General features: G+C 41.9%; 1 protein-coding gene across 1 annotated transcript; it reads left to right on the top strand.

The window, feature by feature from the left end:
- Positions 1–107: 107 nt before the first annotated feature.
- On the top strand, positions 108–19,122 carry LOC132780176 (phospholipase A2 inhibitor gamma subunit B-like). The gene is made up of 6 exons (XM_060783740.2): positions 108–246; positions 7,681–7,800; positions 9,171–9,317; positions 13,818–13,961; positions 16,375–16,629; positions 18,333–19,122. The coding sequence occupies exons 1-5, from the start codon at positions 183–185 to the stop codon at positions 16,599–16,601; spliced, it is 702 nt and encodes a 233-aa protein (XP_060639723.2). The 5' UTR covers positions 108–182; the 3' UTR covers positions 16,602–16,629; positions 18,333–19,122.
- The last annotated feature ends 1,804 nt before the right edge of the window (positions 19,123–20,926 follow it).

Below are 20,926 nucleotides of genomic sequence, written 5' to 3'. Positions count from 1 at the left end.
ACCACTGAAGAAAAATTTGAGGCTCTGAACATAAGAGAGAATTGGAGATTTTTTTAAAAAAATAGGTTCCACCCCTTCTGAGGAACGGTTTGTTTTATGTTGTCAAACATCCACACTGCCTCAAACAGAAGCAGACTTTGCTGGACAGTGTGGCTTCAGTACAGCTCAGCTCCCAGAACTAGATGCCACCTCAAAACATGGAGAACCTGATGATGATGAGTATTCTCGCCACCTTCATAGCTCCAGGTCAGTAAAGGAAGCTGAATGGCATTGCTGATGGAACAGCTCTATGCTTTCTGTTGTCCTAGGACAGATATTCATAACCTACTACAGACATTTCATAATCAGTCTTACTACTTCATCACACTAAAAAATGAATTCACTTTAAATCCGGTTTCTGCCTCCTTCAGAATTTTGGGGTTTGTAGTTTAAGGAGGCTGTTAAAGACTCCTCCCTAAACTACAAATCCTCGAATTCTGCAGGAGGCAGCAACTGTATTTAAAGTGGATTCATTCTCTAGTGCAGGGTTTCTCAACCTGGGGTCGGGACCCCTGAGGTGGTCGTGAGTGGGTGTCAGAGGGGTTGCCAAAGATCAACAGAAAACACAGTATTTTCTGTTGGTCATGGGGGTTCTGTGTTTAAATACAGTTTAAATACAGTTGCTGCCTTCTGCAGAATTCTAGGATTTGTAGTTTAGGGAGGAGTCTTTAACAGCCTCCTTAAACTACAAACCCCAGAATTCTGAAGGAGGGAAGTTTGGCCCAATTCTATTGTTGGTGGGGTCCAGGATGCTTTTTAACTCTAGGTGAACTATACATCCCAGCAATCACAAATCCCAGAGGGCAAGGTCCATTTTCCCCAAACTCCATCTGTGTTCATATTTGGGCATATGGAATATTAGTGCCAAGTTTGGTCAATGTTTGAGTCCATGGTGCTCTCTGGATGTCAATGAACTACAACTCCCAAACTCAAGGTCAATGTCCACCAAACCCTTCCAATAATTTATGTTGGTCATGGGAGGTCTGCGTGCCAAGTTTGGTTTAATTCCATCCTTGGTGGAGTTCAGAATGCTCCTTGATTGTCGGCGAACTATAAATCCCAGCAACTACAACTCCCAAATGAAAACATCAACCTCCTCCAACTCCATCAGTATTCAAAATTGGGCATATCGGGTATTTGTGTCAAATTTGGTCCAGTGAATGAAAATATATCCAGCATATCAGATATTTGCATTACAATTAATAAGAGTAGCAAAACTACTCTTTTCATTTGCAGAAGTAGCAATGAAAATAATTTTATGATGGGGATCACCACAACATGAGGACCTGTACTAAGGGGTCGCGGCATTAGGAAAGTTGAGAAACACTGCTCTAGTGTGATGAGGTCCTATGGAAAGATAACAAATAAATAGAATATTTTATATTGTATTTGTATGCCTCCTATGTATAGTGGCCCTGTTTTAGGATTGCCAAGTTTTGTTTAGGGAAAGTTTTTCCTTTCCTCTGAGAAAGCATGACTTGCCCATGGGTTTCCTGAACATGACAGTAAAGCTGGAAAGAATAGACTGCCCCAAGGGTGAGAAATGTCAAAGCTTCCAGTTGTTCTTAGGGTGCTTCCAGATAGTGCCAAGACTCATGTTTTAAATTGAAGACAAAAACTCCTCGGACCTGAGAACAGTCCTGGGATTGGGTCCCCTGCCATCCTCACAGGCTTCTTCTGTATTGGAACAAGATGGGGGGCAGATGGGGGACATCTGTCAGAAGAGTTTTTTTAATCACTCCATTATGCGCTGGACTGTATATGTGCACATATGAGTATCTTAATATAAATATAAGCAGATTCATATGTTCCACCAGATCTCCCTATTTCCCCAATTATTAATTCAAGCTCTGTCTAATATTATAAAGATTAAGATAAAGAGTTTAAGAGAGTTCTAATTGCTCTCTGTTTGTGCTTTCTTTAAACCAGCTGTGCGTCTGTTTCACAGCCCAATCAACTGATCAGCTGTTTCAGGCTTTTAAAAGTATGCTGCAGCTATTTCTACAGGGAGGAGGGAAGGAAATAATGTATTTTTCACGAGTGCAGGAATATACAGTGATGCAAATATGCACATTTTCCAGTCGGAATTGCGATCTAAGTGGATTTTAGAAAAACATGTTTTTGTCTGTGGCAGTGAATCAGCGCAAATTTACTGCTAGTGTCATGTAGCCACCCCCATTCTTTAACTCGTAATTTCTGCATTTTAGGTGCTGTGTAGAGGGGCCATTAGATTGCAGCTGCCATCTGTTCTTATTTAGCATAGCCCATTGAGAGGGACAGAGCACCCAGTGGCGCAGTGGGTTAAACCCCTGTGCCGGCAGGACTGAAAACTGACAGGTCACAGATTCGAATCCGGGGAGAGGCAGATGAGCTCCCTCTGTCAGCTCCAGCTCCTCATGCAGGGACATGATCAAGGGTCTGGAGAACAAGCCCTATGAGGAGCGGCTTAAGGAGCTGGGCATGTTTAGCCTGAAGAAGAGAAGGCTGAGAGGAGATATGATAGCTATGTATAAATATGTGAAAGAAAGCCACAGGGAGGAGGGAGCAAGCTTGTTTTCTGCTTCCCTGGAGACTAGGACGTGAAACAATGGCTTCAAACTACAATAAAGGAGATTCCATCTGAACATGAGGAACAACTTCCTGACTGTGAGAGCCATTCAGCAGTGGAACTCTCTGCCTCGGAGTGTGGTGGAGACTCCTTCTTTGGAAGCTTTTAAACAGAGGCTGGATGGCCACCTGTCAGGGGTGATTTGAATGCAATATTCCTGCTTTTTGGCAGGGGGTTGGACTGGATGGCCCATGAGGTCTCTTCCAACTCTTTGATTCTATGATTCTATGACATGAGAGAAGCCTCCCACAAGGATGATAAAAACATCAAATCATCCGAGCGTCCCCTGGGCAACGTCCTTGCATATGGCCAATTCTCTCACACCAGAAGTGACTTGCAGTTTCTCAGGTTGCTCCTGACATGTCAAAAAAAATTGAGAGGGACAATGGGAGTAGCCATCGAGTATCATCTGGAGGACCATAAGTTGCATGCTTGAGAGTTAGATAAGCTTTTTAAAGAAACACAGGCTAAGTCATCTTTTTACATTAATAGTTCCTATTGTAACAAGACTAGGCCACAGCTATTTCTTGCAAGAATCATTGCTCTTGCTACTGTTGCTGCTTTTATGTGCCTTCCAACTTATGGCTTCCCCTAAGGCAAATCTGCCATGAGGTTCTCTTGGCAAGATTTGTTCAAAGAGGATTTATCATGGCCTTCCTCAGAAGCAGAGAGAGCATAAATCGCCAAAGGTCACCTGGTGGGTTTCCAACTTTCCATGTCCAGTAGGGTTTTGATCTCAGAGTCCTTGTCCATCATTCAGAGCTTTATTGCTACACTGGCTCCTTTTGCAACCTTTACCAACCAATATATGATCCAATTGTCCTTTGAACGTTACACAACTTTCCACAAAGCCGTGACCTTGTGTCAACAGCATATTGCCAAATCTAAGCAGTAAGTAGGGAGGGAAGAAAACAGAAGATAAATTAATAAGCTACAGTCAGTGGAATCTGAGGATCACTCAGAAAAATGAGTGATTAATGCTCAGACTGTTTCCATCAATTGGAACAGATTTGGGGTGCTCCCAACATGCTTTCTGTAAAATGGAATTAGGCGCCTTTGCCCACAATCAATGATGGTTTTTTAAAGTATTTTTTTAAAATTTTATTTAAGTAGACATACATTTGCAAGTGTTTGTTGTATACAGTGCAATACTTTCTATCTATTGATGTTCCATAATCATTTCTCTGATAATATATTTCCTTTAAGGGGTCACAGTCTAAATAATACATATAAAAATACAATAGACTCGTACTTTACATCTGCTTCTTCCTTGTCTACAATCTTATAAGATCCTCTATATACATTTTTAGTTTAATTTTACATTAATATGTTGAATCATTGGTTGCCATTCATTAACAAAGTTATGTAATAGTTCTCCTCTTAATAATACAGTTATTTTGTCCTTTCAGCATATCTGTAATACATTTTCCTATTGTGGTGTTGTAGGTTTTTTCGGGCTATATGGCCATGTTCTAGAGGCATTCTCTCCTGACGTTTCGCCTGCATCTATGGCAAGCATCCTCAGAGGTAGTGCTCTGAGGATGCTTGCCATAGATGCAGGCAAAACGTCAGGAGAGAATGCCTCTAGAACATGGCCACATAGCCCGAAAAAACCTACAACAACCCAGTGATTCTGGCCATGAAAGCCTTCGACAATACATTTTTCCCATTCTTCTAAAGGAGGTGACTGGGGTTTTCCAATATCAAGCATATACTATTTGAGCTGCCACTGTTGTGTAAAACAAAATTTTTCCAATTTTTCTTTCTAATTCTTTATCGTTTTTATTGAGAACTTTCCAAATACATTGAGTGTTTAAAATATTTTGAGAAACTATAAAAATGAAATGAATGAAAGAGGAAAGAAAAACAGAAAGAATACAAGTAAAATATGAGAAAATGCATAGAAATAAAAAAGTGGCTTACAGCCTCCTTTTCAGTACTTATAAATACACATAGTAAAATCATATTGTAAAGCAATAGTAACATAATGTTGTAAAACGTTCGGTCACCTTAGACTGAACGCTAACATTTAGGAAACACCATGTGAACACTAAGCACAAGGTAGCTGCATGCAAAAACATCCTGTGGAAACTTACTATTAGTGCATGGGGTGCAGACCCAAAATTAATAAGAACATTAGCCCTGGCCTTGTCTTACTCAACTGCTGAGTATGCATGCCCCGTCTGGCATAAATCCGCCCACTCAAAGCAGGTAAATATAGTACTAAATGAGACATGTAGAACAATGACATGATGTCTTAAACCTACATCTGATGATAGACTCTATAAGCTAGCTGTTATTGCCCCTCCCCCCCCCCCCCCCCCCCCCGATGTGCGATGGGAAGTTGCTGCCAATTGTGAGAGAGAAAAGGTTGAACACTATGAAAGCCACTCACTGCATGGCTATCAGCCTCCTCCCAGCAGATTCAAATCAAGGAAACGCTTCATGAAAACCACCACTCTTTTTAACGTTCCTCTAGCAACAACAAGAACATCCCTCTGGGCAGATAAACCAGGAAATCCCAATTGGGTGGTCCTCCACGAGGGTCTTCCTCCAGGAGCAAACCAAGAATGGGCAACTTGGAAGTCCCTGAACAGACTCAGAAGCGAAGTGGGCAGATCAAAAGATAACCTGGCAAAATGGCACTACCTAAAAGAATCCTCCACCTTGTGCAACTGTGGAGCAGAACAAACAACTCCGCATCTGTATGCCTGCCCACAATGCCCTGCCTCATACACAGAGGAAGAATTGTTTAAAGCTACAGACAATGTAGTCGCTGTTGCCCGTTTTTGGTCTAAAACTATCTCGCAGCTTATGATTCCTTTATGTTATCAATTTTAGATAAACTATTTTATCAGTTTTAGATAAACTATTTTATGCAATGCTTTTGACATGAAATAAATAAATAATACAATTCTTCATCTCTATATAAGATTATATCATATTTATCTTTAGTTAATCAAATTCTTCTAATTCTCAAAACTCTCAGAGGTCAAATCATTTCACATATCCTTCTTTCATATACTTAAGAATTTTGTTGTATCCGTATTATCTAGTTCATTGAATAAAATATGTAACAGATCAAAATTTTAACATGACATCCCAATGTTGATTTTTTTCTTCCATGTTTGAAGGGTTCCCAATCTTTCTTGAATATTGAAGGGTCTTTTATCTGAAGATATCTTGTCAAAATTTCTATTACTGCTATTTCAGCTACTTTTGCCATCCATTCCTCCATTTTTGGTATTTCTTCTAGTTTCCACCCACGCATATGCAAAACTTGCTGCAGTTGTCATTAGAATGAAAAGTCTGTCACATCACTTCAAAAGCAATCTATCTGTTATTCCTACTAAGAATGTTTCTGAATTTGTGGGTATATTTAGTTTTAATACTTTTTCTATAGTTTTATGGCTCTCAATCCACATTTTGTTTGCCTTCTTGCAAGACCACCACATATGCCCACAATCAATGATTGTTGGTGCTATAGGGCTCTTAACTTCCAATGACTATCAGCGTGCAAACATGCTTTGCATTACTATTATATGTCACAGACCTTCATTTCCTTAGATCTATATGTCTTCCTCCTTGAGCTATATACTCTGTATTTGAGGATCTGGGCTGCAGTCAGCAAAGGTGTTGTAGCTCAACCTCAGCCGGGGGCTGATGATGGATTCACTGATTATTCAGAAGGGATTGTGGGTTTTCCTGGGGTTCAAAGTGATACAGATTCAGGCCAGGTTCAAAGTGTTGAAGATTCAGGCCAAGGAAATGAAACTGGCTCAGACTGTGCCAAGCTCCAAGGTCAATCACAGGAACCAGAAACAACATCATCACATAAGGGATGGAGCAAAGAAGAATTAAGTGAAATGGAAAACTCTCAAGGGAAAGCATCTAGTGTTACAGAGATAAACAAAAGTCTTAGTTTACAGTGCAGAGCAGATAATTGGGTCCGTAGGTCCAAGAAAGTATGCGGAAAAAGGTAGAGAAAATTCTTGGGAAAGAACATGATTTCATGAATGCTTATTAACACAGCCAGTTGTTTACCTTATAGTGAGTTCAGGCAACATTGACTTTCGAGGGAGAAGCTAGGCCTGAGTTCTTGTGTCAAGTCTTGGTTTTGGATTCAAGTATCCTGGAAGTTTTCTATATTCTTGTTTTATGATACTTGCTCAAGTTTTCTAAGCATACCTTTTGTTTATGGATTTCTGATGTACTTGTGAGTTTTGGCTATTCCTGGACTGTGTTACCCTTGGATTTTTATGAGATATTTGGATTCCTGTGTGGCTATCACCTGTTGCTAAACCTTTTTTGGATTATCTCTCTCCTTTATTATTTCCTGCTTTTAATAATATATTTTATGTGTTTCTTACAATAAGCTGTTTGCTTATACTCTGGTCTCTTGTATGGTGCTGTGATCATGGGTGGCTCTAGGCCTGGAGTGTAACAAAAGGTCAAATCAGAATCTACAGGGTGAGTGTACCCTAAGTATTCAGGAAACCTGCTAGAGAAAACTACTGGGCAAGTCACTCTCTCAGACTGAGAGGAAAGCAATGGTCAACCTTCTCTGAATAAATCTTGCCAAAAAATTGCCAGAAAAACCTCATGTATGATAGTGAAGAGGAAGGCTCCTCTTTAGTTACAGAAGAGGAGGAAGGTCTCTCGGTCAGACTGCTAGAACTTGTCTCAATAGGATCACCATAGCTCAGACTCAACCTGAAAGCCCATAGCACTAACATGAGAAAAAACACGGAGAGTAGCCAACTCCAATTTTCCTATCCTAGTTCTCTGAGGGAACATTTCCAGCACTTTTTCAAAAGACTTAAACTTATGAATATTAAATTGCACTTAACTGTTTAAATTACCGTATGTTGTTTATTATATAAGATCTTCCTTTTCAGTTTCTCTCAACCACCTTGATATGAAACCCTGCACAGAATCTTGTGTATAACTCTTTCAAATAACTAAATGAAGTAAAGAAAAAAAAATAAAGGGCATGAATCTGCTCCATCTTGATTTCTCTCTTCTGTTTTTAGGGGCTTCCCTGGAGTGTGAGATTTGTCAGGCTCATGCGTCCCACAGTTGTGTGGGACGCATGGAAACTTGTCCTCCCGCTTTTGACAGATGTGGCACTCTTTTGACAGAGGCTGACTTAGGTAAGTGCTCACTGCCATCAGTCAGGACTGACCTGCTTATGAGGTACATTAAGGTCTTAGATTGATTGTTGCCAAGCTATGCCTTCACCTGGATTGACATCCAGAATCCTTTCCTCAGATTTTGTGCTAGGAATTATTGGGAATCTTGTCCCCCGACATTTTCACTCCACAACAGCAGCTGGATGGCACTGAATCTAGCCCTGTACTCTGATCCAAATGGTCACTTATTAACTGCAGCCAATCAGCTCCAAAGTCCTATGCACAATCTGGATGAGATGATCTTACTGGTATCCTGAGAAATACAAGGGAAATGGTCCTGAGAGATTTTCAGATCTGTTCCTTTGCATTGGTGTAAAACAGAATCCTTAACACTAGCATATAGAATGCAGCTTGACACCACTTTAACTGCTATGACTCAATACTATGAAATCTTGGAAGTTGTAGTTTTACAAGAGCTTTAGCTTTCTGTGCCAAAGAATAGCAGTGCCTCATCAAACTACAACTCCACAGATTCCATAACATTGACTCAAGGTAGTTAAAGTGTCAAATCACCTGATAGTTGTTTACACTGCAAAGGGATAGTACATCTTCTTTGAGAAAGAGCCAAAATATATTCAACACCTTGGATAAATCCTTTAACGTTTGGATTCAAACCTGGAATGGAATCATTGCCTCACTGACATGCCAGACCCCATCCAGACTGGCCCCAAAATCGGGACCTGGTGCAGTTTTACTGGAGGCATCCAAACAACTCCTCCTGGTGGTGTCCCCATTGCCATCTCACACCCCATTGCCATCTCCTGGAGCCCAAAGGTGCAAGTTGGCACCCACCTTTCTCCCCAAGCCCCAAAATTATCCCTAAAAATAAAATAAAATTTACCTTGCTGGGCATGAGGAGGGCACGAGGAGGAACATTATGGTAGCCAGGTAAGTTTTATTTTATTTTTAGGGGTAATGTTGCAAGGGGAGGTTGGGGTGGCTACATGCCATCCTGATTGTAATTGGAATAGCATGTAGCCACCTTCCTGGGAAAGCCTACATTTGGGGGGGGGGGGGGAGTGGGGATGAGAATTCACACCAAAGCGGGATTTCTTAAACCCGCTTTGGTACAGATTTTGGTGCTGTCTGGAAGCACCCTTAGTCATGACAAGCCATATATTCACTTGAATAGTTCAGGAGCAGGTCAAATGTTCCATCAACAGGAACAGACAGCAACTGTCACCAGAGTGAGTATATAGATGAAGCTGGGTTTTATGACCTGACAATCCAACTCCACAGACATCCATATGATGTGTCTTTAAGATGCCATGAATAATAGCTAGTACTATCACTTTCTTTCACATAATGTGTTGCTTTTCTGATGCCTACAGGAGTTCCAGTGAAGGGAATCATGAAGATGTGCATGAAATCTCATCTCTGTGACAGCAAAACGGTTATCAATATGGGCCAAGCAGGAATAGCCTCGAACCAAGTTTCTTGCTGTATGGAAAATGAATGCAAAAGGTTCACGCCCACTTGTATGTCACTGTTTGTTACCCTTTCCTTCACTTATTTCTTAATTACCACATATACTTGTGGTAATTATACTTCTAATTACTTGTGGTAATTATATTTATACATGACTCAACCTCATGTATAAGTCGAGGCATTTTCTGGGGCCGCAACCACTATTTTCTAACTTGAGCATCCAAAAAGACCTTTTACCACTCTACTCAGAGAAGAGTATAGTTTCTTTTTTCATCAACATCTCTGAGTAAAGTAAAAGGTGAGAACTTAGCACACCCCAAAGAACCTAAAAGAAGCACCTCTGCTCTAAAAGAAGCACCTCTATGAGGGGAAGCACCAAAGAGCTTCTGCTTCCGCTACCATTTTCTTGCACAGGAATTTTAAAAGTAGAGAGGTTCAATACTTCTTTTATTGTCACAGAACAGAGTAAGCCCTTCCTTTTGCCACTATACTTAGAGAATGGGATGGTTCCTTTTTTGGTGAGATTTAAGGTGTGACAATGACATTGAGCAGCGGATAAATTGACCCAAGATTTGCGGTCATTTTTTTTGACCAAAAAGTGTAGACATCAGTATAGCTGCATTTATTTCCTACTTTGCCTTTTACTGAATTCAAGTGGCAGCATACACATGTGCAATCTCTGTAAATCTCTGTAAAATCCAGATTATCTACCATATAAAATCCAGATTATCTGCTTTAAACTGGATTATATTAGTCTACACTGCCATATAATCTAGTCCAAAACAGATAATCTGGATTTTATATGGCAGTGTAGAAAGGGGCCTAGTTTTCTTTTATATTTATATAAATAAAAATGTAATGTTCGTTTGTGGGATTAACATAACTCCAAAACCACTGGATGAATTGACACCAAATTTGGACACAATACACCTATCAGTGGCAAGACTATACAGAAGATCTGTATAGGAAGGATAATAATATTGAGGATAGTTTTGACGGTGCAGTGAGTGAATTAGAACCAGACATCCTGAGGAGTGAGGTTGAATGGGCCTTAAGAAGCATTGCTAACAACAAGGCAACAGGAGACCACAGGATCCCAGCTAAACTGTTTAAAATCTTGAAAGGTGATTCTGTCAAGATGTTACATGCCATATGCCAGCAACTATGGAAAACACAAGAATGGCCATCAGACTGAAAAAAATCAATTTATATCCCCATACCAAAAAAGGGAAATGCCAAAGACTGCTCAAACTCCTGCACAGTGGCCCTTATTTCTCATGCCAGTAAGGTAATGCTCAAGATCCTGCAAGGAAGACTCCAGTAAGACATGGAGCGAGAGTTGCCAGATGTACAAGCTGAGTTTCGAAAAGACAGAGGAACGAGAGACCAAATTGCCAATATCCGCTGGATAATGGAGAAAGGCAGGGAGTTTCAGAAAAACATCTATTTCTGTTTTACTGACTATTCTAAAACCTTTGACTGTGTGGATCATAATAAATTGTGGCAAGTTCTTGGTGGAATAGGCATACCAAATCACCTTGTCTGTCTCCTGAGAAATCTGTATAAGGACCAAGTAGCAATAGTAAGAACTGACCATGGAACAACAGACCGGTTCTAGATTGGGAAAGGCGTATGGCAGGGTTGTATACGCTCACCCAACTTATACAACTTGTATGCAGAACACATCATGTGATGTGCGGGGCTTGATGAATGCAAGGCTGGGGTAAAAATTGCTGGAAGAAACATTAACAGCCTTAGATATGCAGATGACATCACTTTGATGGCTGGAAGTGAGGAGGAGCTGAAGAGCCTTCTAATCAAGGTGAAAGAAGAAAACGCAAAAGCTGGGTTGCAGCTAAACAAAAAAAACCCCCAAGATTATGGCAACAAGAATGATTGACAACTGGGAAATAGAGGGAGAAAACGTGGAGGCAGTGACAGACTTTGTATTTCTAGGTGCAAAGATTACTGCAGCCAGGAAATCAGGAGACGCTTACTTCTTGGGAGGAAAGAAATGTCCAATCTCGATAAAATATTGAAGAGTAGAGACATCACACTGGCAACGTAGATCCACATAGTTACAGCAATGGTATTCCCCATAGTCACCTACAGATGTGAGAGCTGGACCATAGGGAAGGCTGAGTGAAGGAAGATAGGTGCTTTTGAACTGTGGTGTTGGAGGAAAGTTCTGAGAGTGCCTTGGACCACAGAAGATCCAACCAGTCCATACTTCGGGAAATAAAGCCTGACGGCTCATTGGAGGGCAAGATAGTAAAGGCAAAGATGAAGTACTTTGGCCACATCATGCAAAGAAAGAAAAGCTTGGAGAAGACAATGATGCTCGGGAAAAAGGAAGGAAAACGGAAGAGTGGCCGACCAAGGTCAAGATGGATGGATGGCATCCTTGAAGTGACTGGATTGACCTTGAAGGAGCTGAGGGTGGTGACAGCCGACAGGGAGCTCTGGCATGGGCTGGTCCATGAGGTCATGTAGAGTTGGAAATGACTGAAGGAATGAACAACAACAACCACACCTATCAGGCCAATAAGTAACCATCACTCATAAAAGCACTGAGAAACACAGTGGAAGGGACTTAGAAAGCAAAAAAAAAAAAAAGATGCTATAGCGCATGACTACCCCTGGCAAACAAAACACACAATAGCATATCCCTCTATTTCCCAATTGTCAATCTTCCGGATTGCAGCTCCCAGCATCCACTAGACAGGGCCCTTTTGGAGAAGAGGATGATCCAAATGCACTGCTTCCAAGCTGCAAGCTTTCTTCTCCTTGGATTTCTTTGAGAACATCCCAATCCCTGTATATCTCCAATTTCCTATTCCCAGACTGCAACTATCAGCAATCCTCCAGATAGATAGAGTAAATAGAGATAAGCATGTAGGTAGGTGGATTGATCAGGAGAACTGCAGTCCAAGAATAGGTAGAGAAGGAAGAAAGGACAGAAAAAGGAAGGGAAAGAAAAGGTGGGGGGGGTGGAAGGGAAGAAGAAGAGAAGGAAAAATTGAGAGAAAGAAAGAAAAAAGGGAGGAAGGACGGAAAGAGGGAGGCAAGGAAGGAGAGAAAGAAAGCAGAGAAAAAGGGAGGGAAGGTTGACCACAGTAACACGTGGCGGGTACAGCTAGTACCCAATAAAAAGCAAGGATGGAAAGCACTGCAGTGTAATAGGAGCATGGAGTTACCTCACTCACAGTGACAACCAGGGGCGGCTCGTCCATTACGCGAAGTAAGCGGTCGCAGAACACTTTTTTTGCCAGGGGCGCAGAGGCGCCTCTGTAAATGCCCCTCAACCGCCACTTGAGGAGCGCCCCCTCAGCTCACAACAGCCCTAGTAGTCTGGGGGGAGCCTTGGCTTTCTTGCCTCACTGCCGGGCGATCCTCTTCCCAAAGGGGCTGAGCCCTTGAGCCTCACCTAGCCCCTCTCGTTCCTGCTCCACACGGCCACCGGGTGCACGAGCAGAGCCGGCGCTCAATTGTTCTCTGTGGTCGATACCTTCCCCATGACCGGCTCCCTTTCCCGATCCCCCGGCGCTCCACCTGCCTCCTCTCCTCTCCCCAATCCACGGGTGGGCCAAGGGGTGGAGCCACCGCGCCTGGCCCGCTTCAGGTCCAGAGGCGTGTCTGAAGATCCCAGCGTGCACACCAAAAGTCGCCTCTTCTCCTGACTTTCTTTTCAGCCATTGGGACCAAGAGAGAGAGAGAGCCCCTCCGACTGGAGGTATCTCCCACCTCTGCTTCCTCCTTCGTTTTTGCGCTTACCTTCAGGAAAGGTGGGCATCTCCACCTCTCTCTCTCTCTCTCTCTCTTGGTCCCAATGGCTGAGGAGAAAGTCAGGAGAAGAGGTGACTTTTGGTGCACACGCCGGGGTCTTCAGGCACGCCTCTGGACCCAAAGTGGGCCAGGCAAGGGAGCAAGTGCGGCAAGTATAGTTACTGGGATGTATAGTTCACCTACAATCAAAGAGCATTCTGAACTCCACCAATGATGGAATTGAACCAAATATGGCACACAGAACTCCCACGACGAACAGAAAATATATATCAATGATTGGTTGGGGGGGGGGGCGCCAAATACTGTTTGCTTACCGTTGAAAATTACCTAGGGCCGCCTCTGGTGACAACATTGCAATAGTGAAAATCCACTCATCACCATAACTGTAAGTTACCCCTATTCCACATCTCTGGAATGGTACGAGATAGCAGCGAGATGTGTTTATCTCCTATGTTATGCAATAGCGTTTTGGCCAGTAGGCAAGTGGGAAGAAAACCAGGGCTTGGGATCACGGGAATACTGGGGAGTGAATATTGTAAGGTTAGAGTTAAGAACTCTCGATTTGAGTGCTAAGAAGAGCCCCTGGACAGTTCTAATAAATTTTAAGGCAGTTTCACTGTCCCATAGAAGTTGGAGTAACCCACTTCTCCTTCTCACCATTGCACGAAGTGGCCACCTGTTCAAACAAGACCAACATGAGAAATATTTGATTTTTTTTAATGTTCTTGGCAATACACTTCTTCTTCTATCTCAAATCTACATAGTGACACCCATGGATAAAACCCCCAATGGGCTGGTATGCCCAGGCTGTTTGCAGTGGAACAGATTTGAATGCAGAGTGGAGGAACAGGTCCATTGTACCGGAGAGCAAAATAAATGCTTTACTGTGTCTGGGACAAGCACCCATGGTAACTAAACTCATGGACATCTATAGAATCAAAATTATCTGACATCCAACCTACCTATGTGGCTATAGTTCCATCTGTGATGTTGACACTTCAAAAGCTAAACTGAAGGGGTGGAGAACTGAAAAGGGGAAATATAACCCTTTAAGGTTCACAACTGGGAATGATGGTAGGTTGAATTAAGTCCTTTATAATACAAACTTCATGCAATAAGATTCTGGCATGCATGATCAGAATCTGTCGACTACCAGGCAGTTCACCCAAGTTTATGTAAAATTCTTGCAAAACCATGTGCTGGCTGCAATTGAGTGAAAAAAAGGCTATAACAATCGTTAAGTTTCAACAAAAAGGTGCAAGCACTATTATTGAGCAGTGGCCTAAATCCAATTGTTAGTCCCTACTAGAATAAATCGACTGAATTATCTGGATTTACTTGTGTGCTGACTCACTGTTCAGCAATTGATTCAATGGATCTATTCTAGGTTGTTGTAGGTTTTTCAAGTTGTATGGCCATGTTCTATTTATTTATTTATTTATTTATTTATTTCTCGCACTTTTACCCCGCCCTTCTCAACCCCCGAGAGGGGACTCAGGGCGGCTTACAAAAAGGCACAAATCGATGCCGGCACAACAAGGTAAAAAATAAAAACATATAAATAGTAATTAAAACAATTAAATCAATTATACATCACAATCCCTAAAAACAATCTAGTGCTCAACGTTTACCAGCTCAGAGTCCATAAATTCAAATTCCACATTGTCCAATCCATCAATTCTAGTCATCGCTTGTCCCTTATCTATCCGCCAGATTACCCGAAAGCCTGGTCCCAAATCCATGTTTTTAATTTCCTTCTAAAGGAGAGGAGGGATGTCGATGACCTAATTTCCCCGGGGAGTGAGTTCCACAGGTGAGGGGCCACCACCGAGAAGCACTTTGAATTGTGCTTGGAATTGGATCGGCATCCAGTGGTGCTGACATAACAGAGGGGTGGTATGCTCCCTGTATGATGCTCTGGTGAGTAATCTAGCTGCCACCCACTGGACTAATTGAAGTTTCCGAACAGTCTTCAAAGGCAACCCCACGTAGAGTGCGTGGCCAGATCAGACTTCCCAAGGTACGGGCGCAACTGGCACACAAGTTTTAATTGTGCAAAAGCTCTCCCGACCACCGCCGAGACCTGGGGTTCCAGGCTCAGCGATGTAAAGACAACCTCTGAGGATGCTTGCCACAGATGCAGGCAAAACATCAGGAGAGAATACTTCTAGAACATGGCCATACAACTCGAAAAACTTACAACAACCCAGTGATTCCGGCCGTGAAAGCTTTCGACAATACATTGGATCTATTCGAATTTGAGCTAACCAACAGGATTTCAACCTCTATATGTCATTTTTGTACTTTGCATCTTATACTGATATTCCTGTTGTTAACTGCCATCAAGTCAACGTTGACTTATTACAACCCTATGAATGAAATATTTCCAAGCCAACTGGGTATCAGCTGCCCTGGTCAGATCCTACAAGAGCAGTGCTTCGTTTACCTCTCTGAACATATATCCCTCTATGAGCCAGCTAGGAGATTATGATCTTCTGGGGAGGCCCTGCTCTTGGTCCCACTTCCTTTGCAGATGCAATTGGTGGGGACGAGAGACAGGATCTTCTCAGTAGTGGCCCCTTGGCTTTGGAACTCCCTCCCTAGTGAAATTAGATCAGCCTCCTCTCTCCTGACCTTCAGGAAAGGGCTAAAGACAGGGATGGGGAACCAAGCATTTGATTAGTAATCTATCAGTGAAATAAGATAATATGGAACACTGCAATGACAATTTGGAATGGCTGCAGATTATGATACTGGATTACATGATGTTAAATAAGTGATTTTAAGGTTTTGATATGTTTGAATGATTTTTAATGTATATGTTTTTTTAATTATGTATGTTTGCATGGCATCGAATTGCTGCCTACACATGTAAGCCCCCGGTGGCACAATGGGTTAAACCCTTGTGACATCAGGACTCCTGAATGAAAGGTCAGCAATTCAAATCTGGGAAATGGGGTGAGCTTCCATCTGTCCACTCCAGCTTCTCATGCAGAGATATTAGAGAAGCCTCCCATAGGATGGTAAAACATCCAGGTGTCCCCTGGGCAATGTCCTTGCAGACAGCCGATTCTCTCAAACCAGAAATGACTTGCAGTTTCTCAAGTTGCTCCTGACACCAAAAAAAAAAAAAGCTGCTTTGAGATGCCTGCAGGGTGAGAAAGGCAGTGTATAAATATGGTAAATAAATAAATAAATAGTGCCCCTAGGTAGAAAAAGCAGAGCAAGAGTTATTTGCAGAAATGCAGCACAATTCTCCTTATGTTTTCAATATGATTACATTTATATGTCTATTCTTTTCTATGATATGTCTCTTTACAGGAGAAACAAACTTTCCATTGACCATGAAGGGCTGTACAAACAGTGCTGAGTGTGACAGATTGATTGACCATTCAGATACTGTTACAGGGTTCAGTTTAATTATGTCACTCAATTGCACTCCGGCCCCTGGCAATCATGTCTCCAAAACAGCCAGGAACATTTCAGATTCATATGGAGTTTTTTTCTCGATACTTGCTGCACTACTCCTTGTCAAAATCTTCATTTGAATCCATCCACCCAAGGGCTGCAATTCAGGTATGTTCTACTGGGTCACTTATTTGGGGCTCTTGAACCATATAAATAAAACAATAAGAAGTGGCAAAACACTCATGGTTCTGGGTTTCCGTGAGTTTTTTGGGCTGTATGGCCATGTTCCAGAAGCATTCTCTCCAGACTTTTCACCTACATCTATGGCAGGCATCCTCAGAGGTTGTGAGGTCAGTTGGAAACTAGGCAAGTGAGGTTTATATATCTGTGTGGAATAATGTCCAGGGTGGGAGAAAAAACTCTTGTCTGATTCAGGCAAGTATGGCCAATTGCAACATTCACACTTGCCTCAAGCAGACAAGAGTTCTTTCTTCCACCCTGGACATTTCACAGTAATATAAACCTCACTTGCCTAATTTCCAACAGACCTCACCTCTGAAGATGCCTGCCATAGATGTGGGTGAAATATGGCCATACAGCCTGGAAAACTCACAGCAACTCATTGATTCCAGCTATGAAAACCTTCGACAACTTGTGGTTCTGTTTATCCCACTCCTGAATGTAAAGGCGTCCAGAAAAATAATAATAATAATAATAATAATAATAATAATGTATTGTCGAAGGCTTTCATGGCTGGAATCACTAGGTTCTTGTGGGTTTTTTCGGGCTATAGAGCCATGTTCTAGAGGCATTTCTCCTGACGTTTCGCCTGCATCTATGGCAAGCATCCTCACTACCTCTGAGGATGCTTGCCATAGATGCAGGCGAAACGTCAGGAGAAATGCCTCTAGAACATGGCTCTATAGCCCGAAAAAATCCACAAGAACCTAATAATAATAATAATAATAATAAACTTTATTTATACCCCGCCATCTCCCCAAAGAGGACTTGGGGTGGCTAACGTGAGGCCACACCAAAGATACAAATACAACAAAATAAATATTTTATTTGTAGTGCAAAAAAAACAAAACAAAAAAAACCTCCCAAACACTTTAAAACAATACAATAATTAAAATGAAGAACAATTTTAACAAACATAAACTTATTAGTATTTCAATTGAAAATGTGGGCATGCTTTTGGCTGATGAGATAGGATTGTTGTTGTTGTGGTGTGCTTTCAAGTCATTTCAGACTTAGGTTGACCCTCAGTGAGTGCCGGGTAAATGACCTTGGAGGGCCGTATCCGGCCCTCGGGCCTTAGTTTGAGGACCCCTGCTCTAGAGTCTTCAGATGCCCATATTGGCTTTACATAATGCTATACTATTTATTTATGGTGTCAAAAGCAAGTTGATGGTACAGTTAAAGTACATTTTAAAACACAAACAAAATTTTAAAAACTTGGCTTTATGCTAAACGTCCTTTGACCAGAAGCTGGCCACTTGAAGTGCCCCTGACGTTGCTATAAGAAGGTCCTCCATTGTGCATGTGGCAGGGCTCAGGTTGCATAGTAGTAGGTGGTCTGTGGTTTGCTCTTGTCCACACTCGCATGTCATGGACTCCACTTTGTAGCCCCCCTTTCTTAAGGTTAGCTCTGCATCTTGTGGTACCAGAGTGCAGCCTGCTACACTGAAGTCTTGTGACTTCTTGAAGGCCTGGCGAGTTTGCAGCTGCACAGTGATACTACCATTTAGTAACTCAATTAGATTTGGGTTAAATATTAGACACTATTTATATACTAAATGTAAACTAAATGGACACAGTTGGACTTCTAGGGTTCCTTTTCTTTTTTTTTCTTTTTTTTTCTTTTGTAGTTGGTGAGATTCAAGTTAAGATATCATGTTCATCCTCAAGAAGACTGGTGAAAGAGAACAAGCTGTTCCAGCTTTTTGCACTTGGTGACTTCTTACCATCTCTGTATGATTTACATTTTGGCTTTTTCTTTATGTACGTATTCTAATAGTTCCTGTTCAAAATACTATGGCTTAGCTATTCACACTTGCGAAATATTTATCTCCCTTTTTATTCTTGTATTTTGTATACGCAATTTATATAAATAAAAATGTAATGTTTGTGGGATTAACGTAACTCAAAAACGACTGGACGAATTGACACCAAATTTGGACACAATACACCTATCAGGCCAACAAGTGACCATCACTCATAAAACACTGAAAAACACAGCGGAGACTTAAAAGCCAAAAGAGCAAAAAGATGCTACTGTGCATGCGCAAAAACAACTCCCCCTGGCAAACAAAACACAGCTCCCAGCATCCCCTAGTCCAGGACCTTTAGGAGAGGATGATCCAAATGCACTGCTTCCAAGCTGCAAGCTTTCTTCTCCTTGGATTTCTTTGAGAGTATCCCAATCCCTGCATATTTCCAATTTCCTATTCCTGGACTGCAACTCCCAGCAATCCTCCAGATAGATAGAGACAGATAGGTAAGTAGATTGATCAGGAGGATTGCTGGGAGTTGCAGTCCAAGAATTGGTAGAGAAGGAAGAAAGGACAGAAAGAGGAAGGGAAAGAAGATGTGGGGGGAAGGAAGGGAAGAAGAAGAGAACGAAGGAAGGAGAGAAAGAAAGAAAGAAAGAGAGAGAGAGAGACAGAGAGAGAGAGGGAGGGAGGGAGGGAATGAAAGAGGGAGGGAGGGAAGGAAGGAAGGAAGAAGAGAAAGAAAGAAGAGAAAAAGGGAGGGAAGGTTGGCAGGTACAGCTAGTATGTTTATAGACGTGTAGTTGTATGATTTGTAGCACTCTCATTTTTGCCATTATTATGGGATTCCAAAGCATTTACTCTGTTTTTCCCCTCGTTTACAAAATCAAAATACCTTTCCAATGATCTACTGACTGCTTTTACAGTCAAAATACAGTGTTTTTAGTCCCACCCGTTTGCCTCTGGTACTACCCATCAGTGGAATGTCCTTCCTTCAAACTTCTCTAAAATAGAACAAATCTCTCAAGCTGGAAAAGATGGCTCTTTTGAATTCATACAGTGCTCATTCCCAACCAATATGTTGTAAAACTCTGTGTTCTGTCATTGGCATTTGGTCCTTTCCTTCTTTGCACTCTGTCAATACATGAGGGCACTAAATTCTATTTAAAGGAGAGACCACCACCCTTTCAGATAATCTTCCCCACTATAGAACACATCTATACACATAATAAAAGTGAAAAAATGTGTATGTGGCAAAGGTGTCCACTTACACAGAGAGTCTCCTACCTCCACAAGCAGAATATAATTCCAAATACGGAGAAGCCTCCAAAGTCACTCCTTCCACTGACATTGCAGGTTACAGTGAGCACCATGATCATGTTGCCCAAATGCTGCCAATGTCCTCTCCAAACACTACGGCCCACCACCCAAGTAGTGCTTTCATTCGGGGAGAATGTCACCCTACATTTGACATGTTTCCCCTACCACAGGTAGGCATCCCAGGGTTCCTTGTTGGAATTTTCATGAGCCCACCCACTGCCTCTCCCTTAACCCTTTCCTACCCTTTCCTATGGCACACAGCAAACAGAGAACCTTGGAACATACACCCAACATGGCCAGCTGTGCATACAGGTCTGGTTTGGGGAGGATTGGCCCACAATTCTAGGAATTGTATTTCACCCACATTGTTATGTATTTTCTAATGGGAGCATTCATAAAAAATGAAATAAAAGACTGGGTTTTTTCCTAATAAATAGTGGTACTAATTAAGTACATGATATTACCTAACACCCTAAAACAAAAAATGCCTTTTTCAAATAACCCGGGTACCCAAACTAGTCTTACAATAAAGAACACTTCTTACATGACAACAGAAAACACTTAATACAGCAAACAGTAGCTCCCCATTGTACGAAGGTTGAATGAAAAGTAAGGCCTCCACCTTCATAACTCCTCAACAGATGGCAGTACTGGTAAGGTATGCGACAGGTACTGGCTTGTTCAGTAGACTCTCCTCTATAGTTTCATTTGGCGGGAAGCCTTAGCATTGAACGGTTGTGTTGTTAAAGTGAAAAGTATGGAACCCTGTACAGATAGTCGGTCAATGCGACTTAACCAATGTTCAGTCATTGAATTCTTGACAGCAGAAGGTGTCACCCCAAAGGAGATTCATCAGAGAATGCAAGTTGTTTATAGTGTCTGTGTTGATGTGAATACTGTGCATCGTTGGGCAAGTAAGTTTAAAGATGTTGAGGTGAGAAAATCTGACTTGTGTGACAAACAAATGGTTGGACGTCCTATGACAGCAACCACTGAGTTTCATAAGCAAAAGATTGACAGATTGATTCAGGACGATCGTCATATCACTAGAGAGAAATGTCAAGACTGATCGGCATTTCACAAGAATGTGTGGGTCACATTATTGCTTTGCTTGGCTATTGGAAGATCTGTGCATGATGGGTACCCAGAAT

This window comes from Anolis sagrei, chromosome X (assembly GCF_037176765.1).
Source record: "Anolis sagrei isolate rAnoSag1 chromosome X, rAnoSag1.mat, whole genome shotgun sequence".
Lineage (NCBI taxonomy): Eukaryota > Metazoa > Chordata > Lepidosauria > Squamata > Dactyloidae > Anolis > Anolis sagrei.
The sequence above is the reverse complement of the archived record's forward strand: the minus strand, read 5'-3'. Positions and strand labels throughout refer to the sequence as shown.

Coding starts and splice junctions, on each gene's coding strand:
- LOC132780176 (XM_060783740.2), top strand. CDS start 183: ATGCCACCTCAAAACATGGAGAACCTGATGATGATGAGTATTCTCGCC. Junction 247..7,680: donor CGCCACCTTCATAGCTCCAG/GTCAGTAAAGGA, acceptor TTCTGTTTTTAG/GGGCTTCCCTGGAGTGTGAG. Junction 9,318..13,817: donor CAAAAGGTTCACGCCCACTT/GTATGTCACTGT, acceptor AAATCTACATAG/TGACACCCATGGATAAAACC.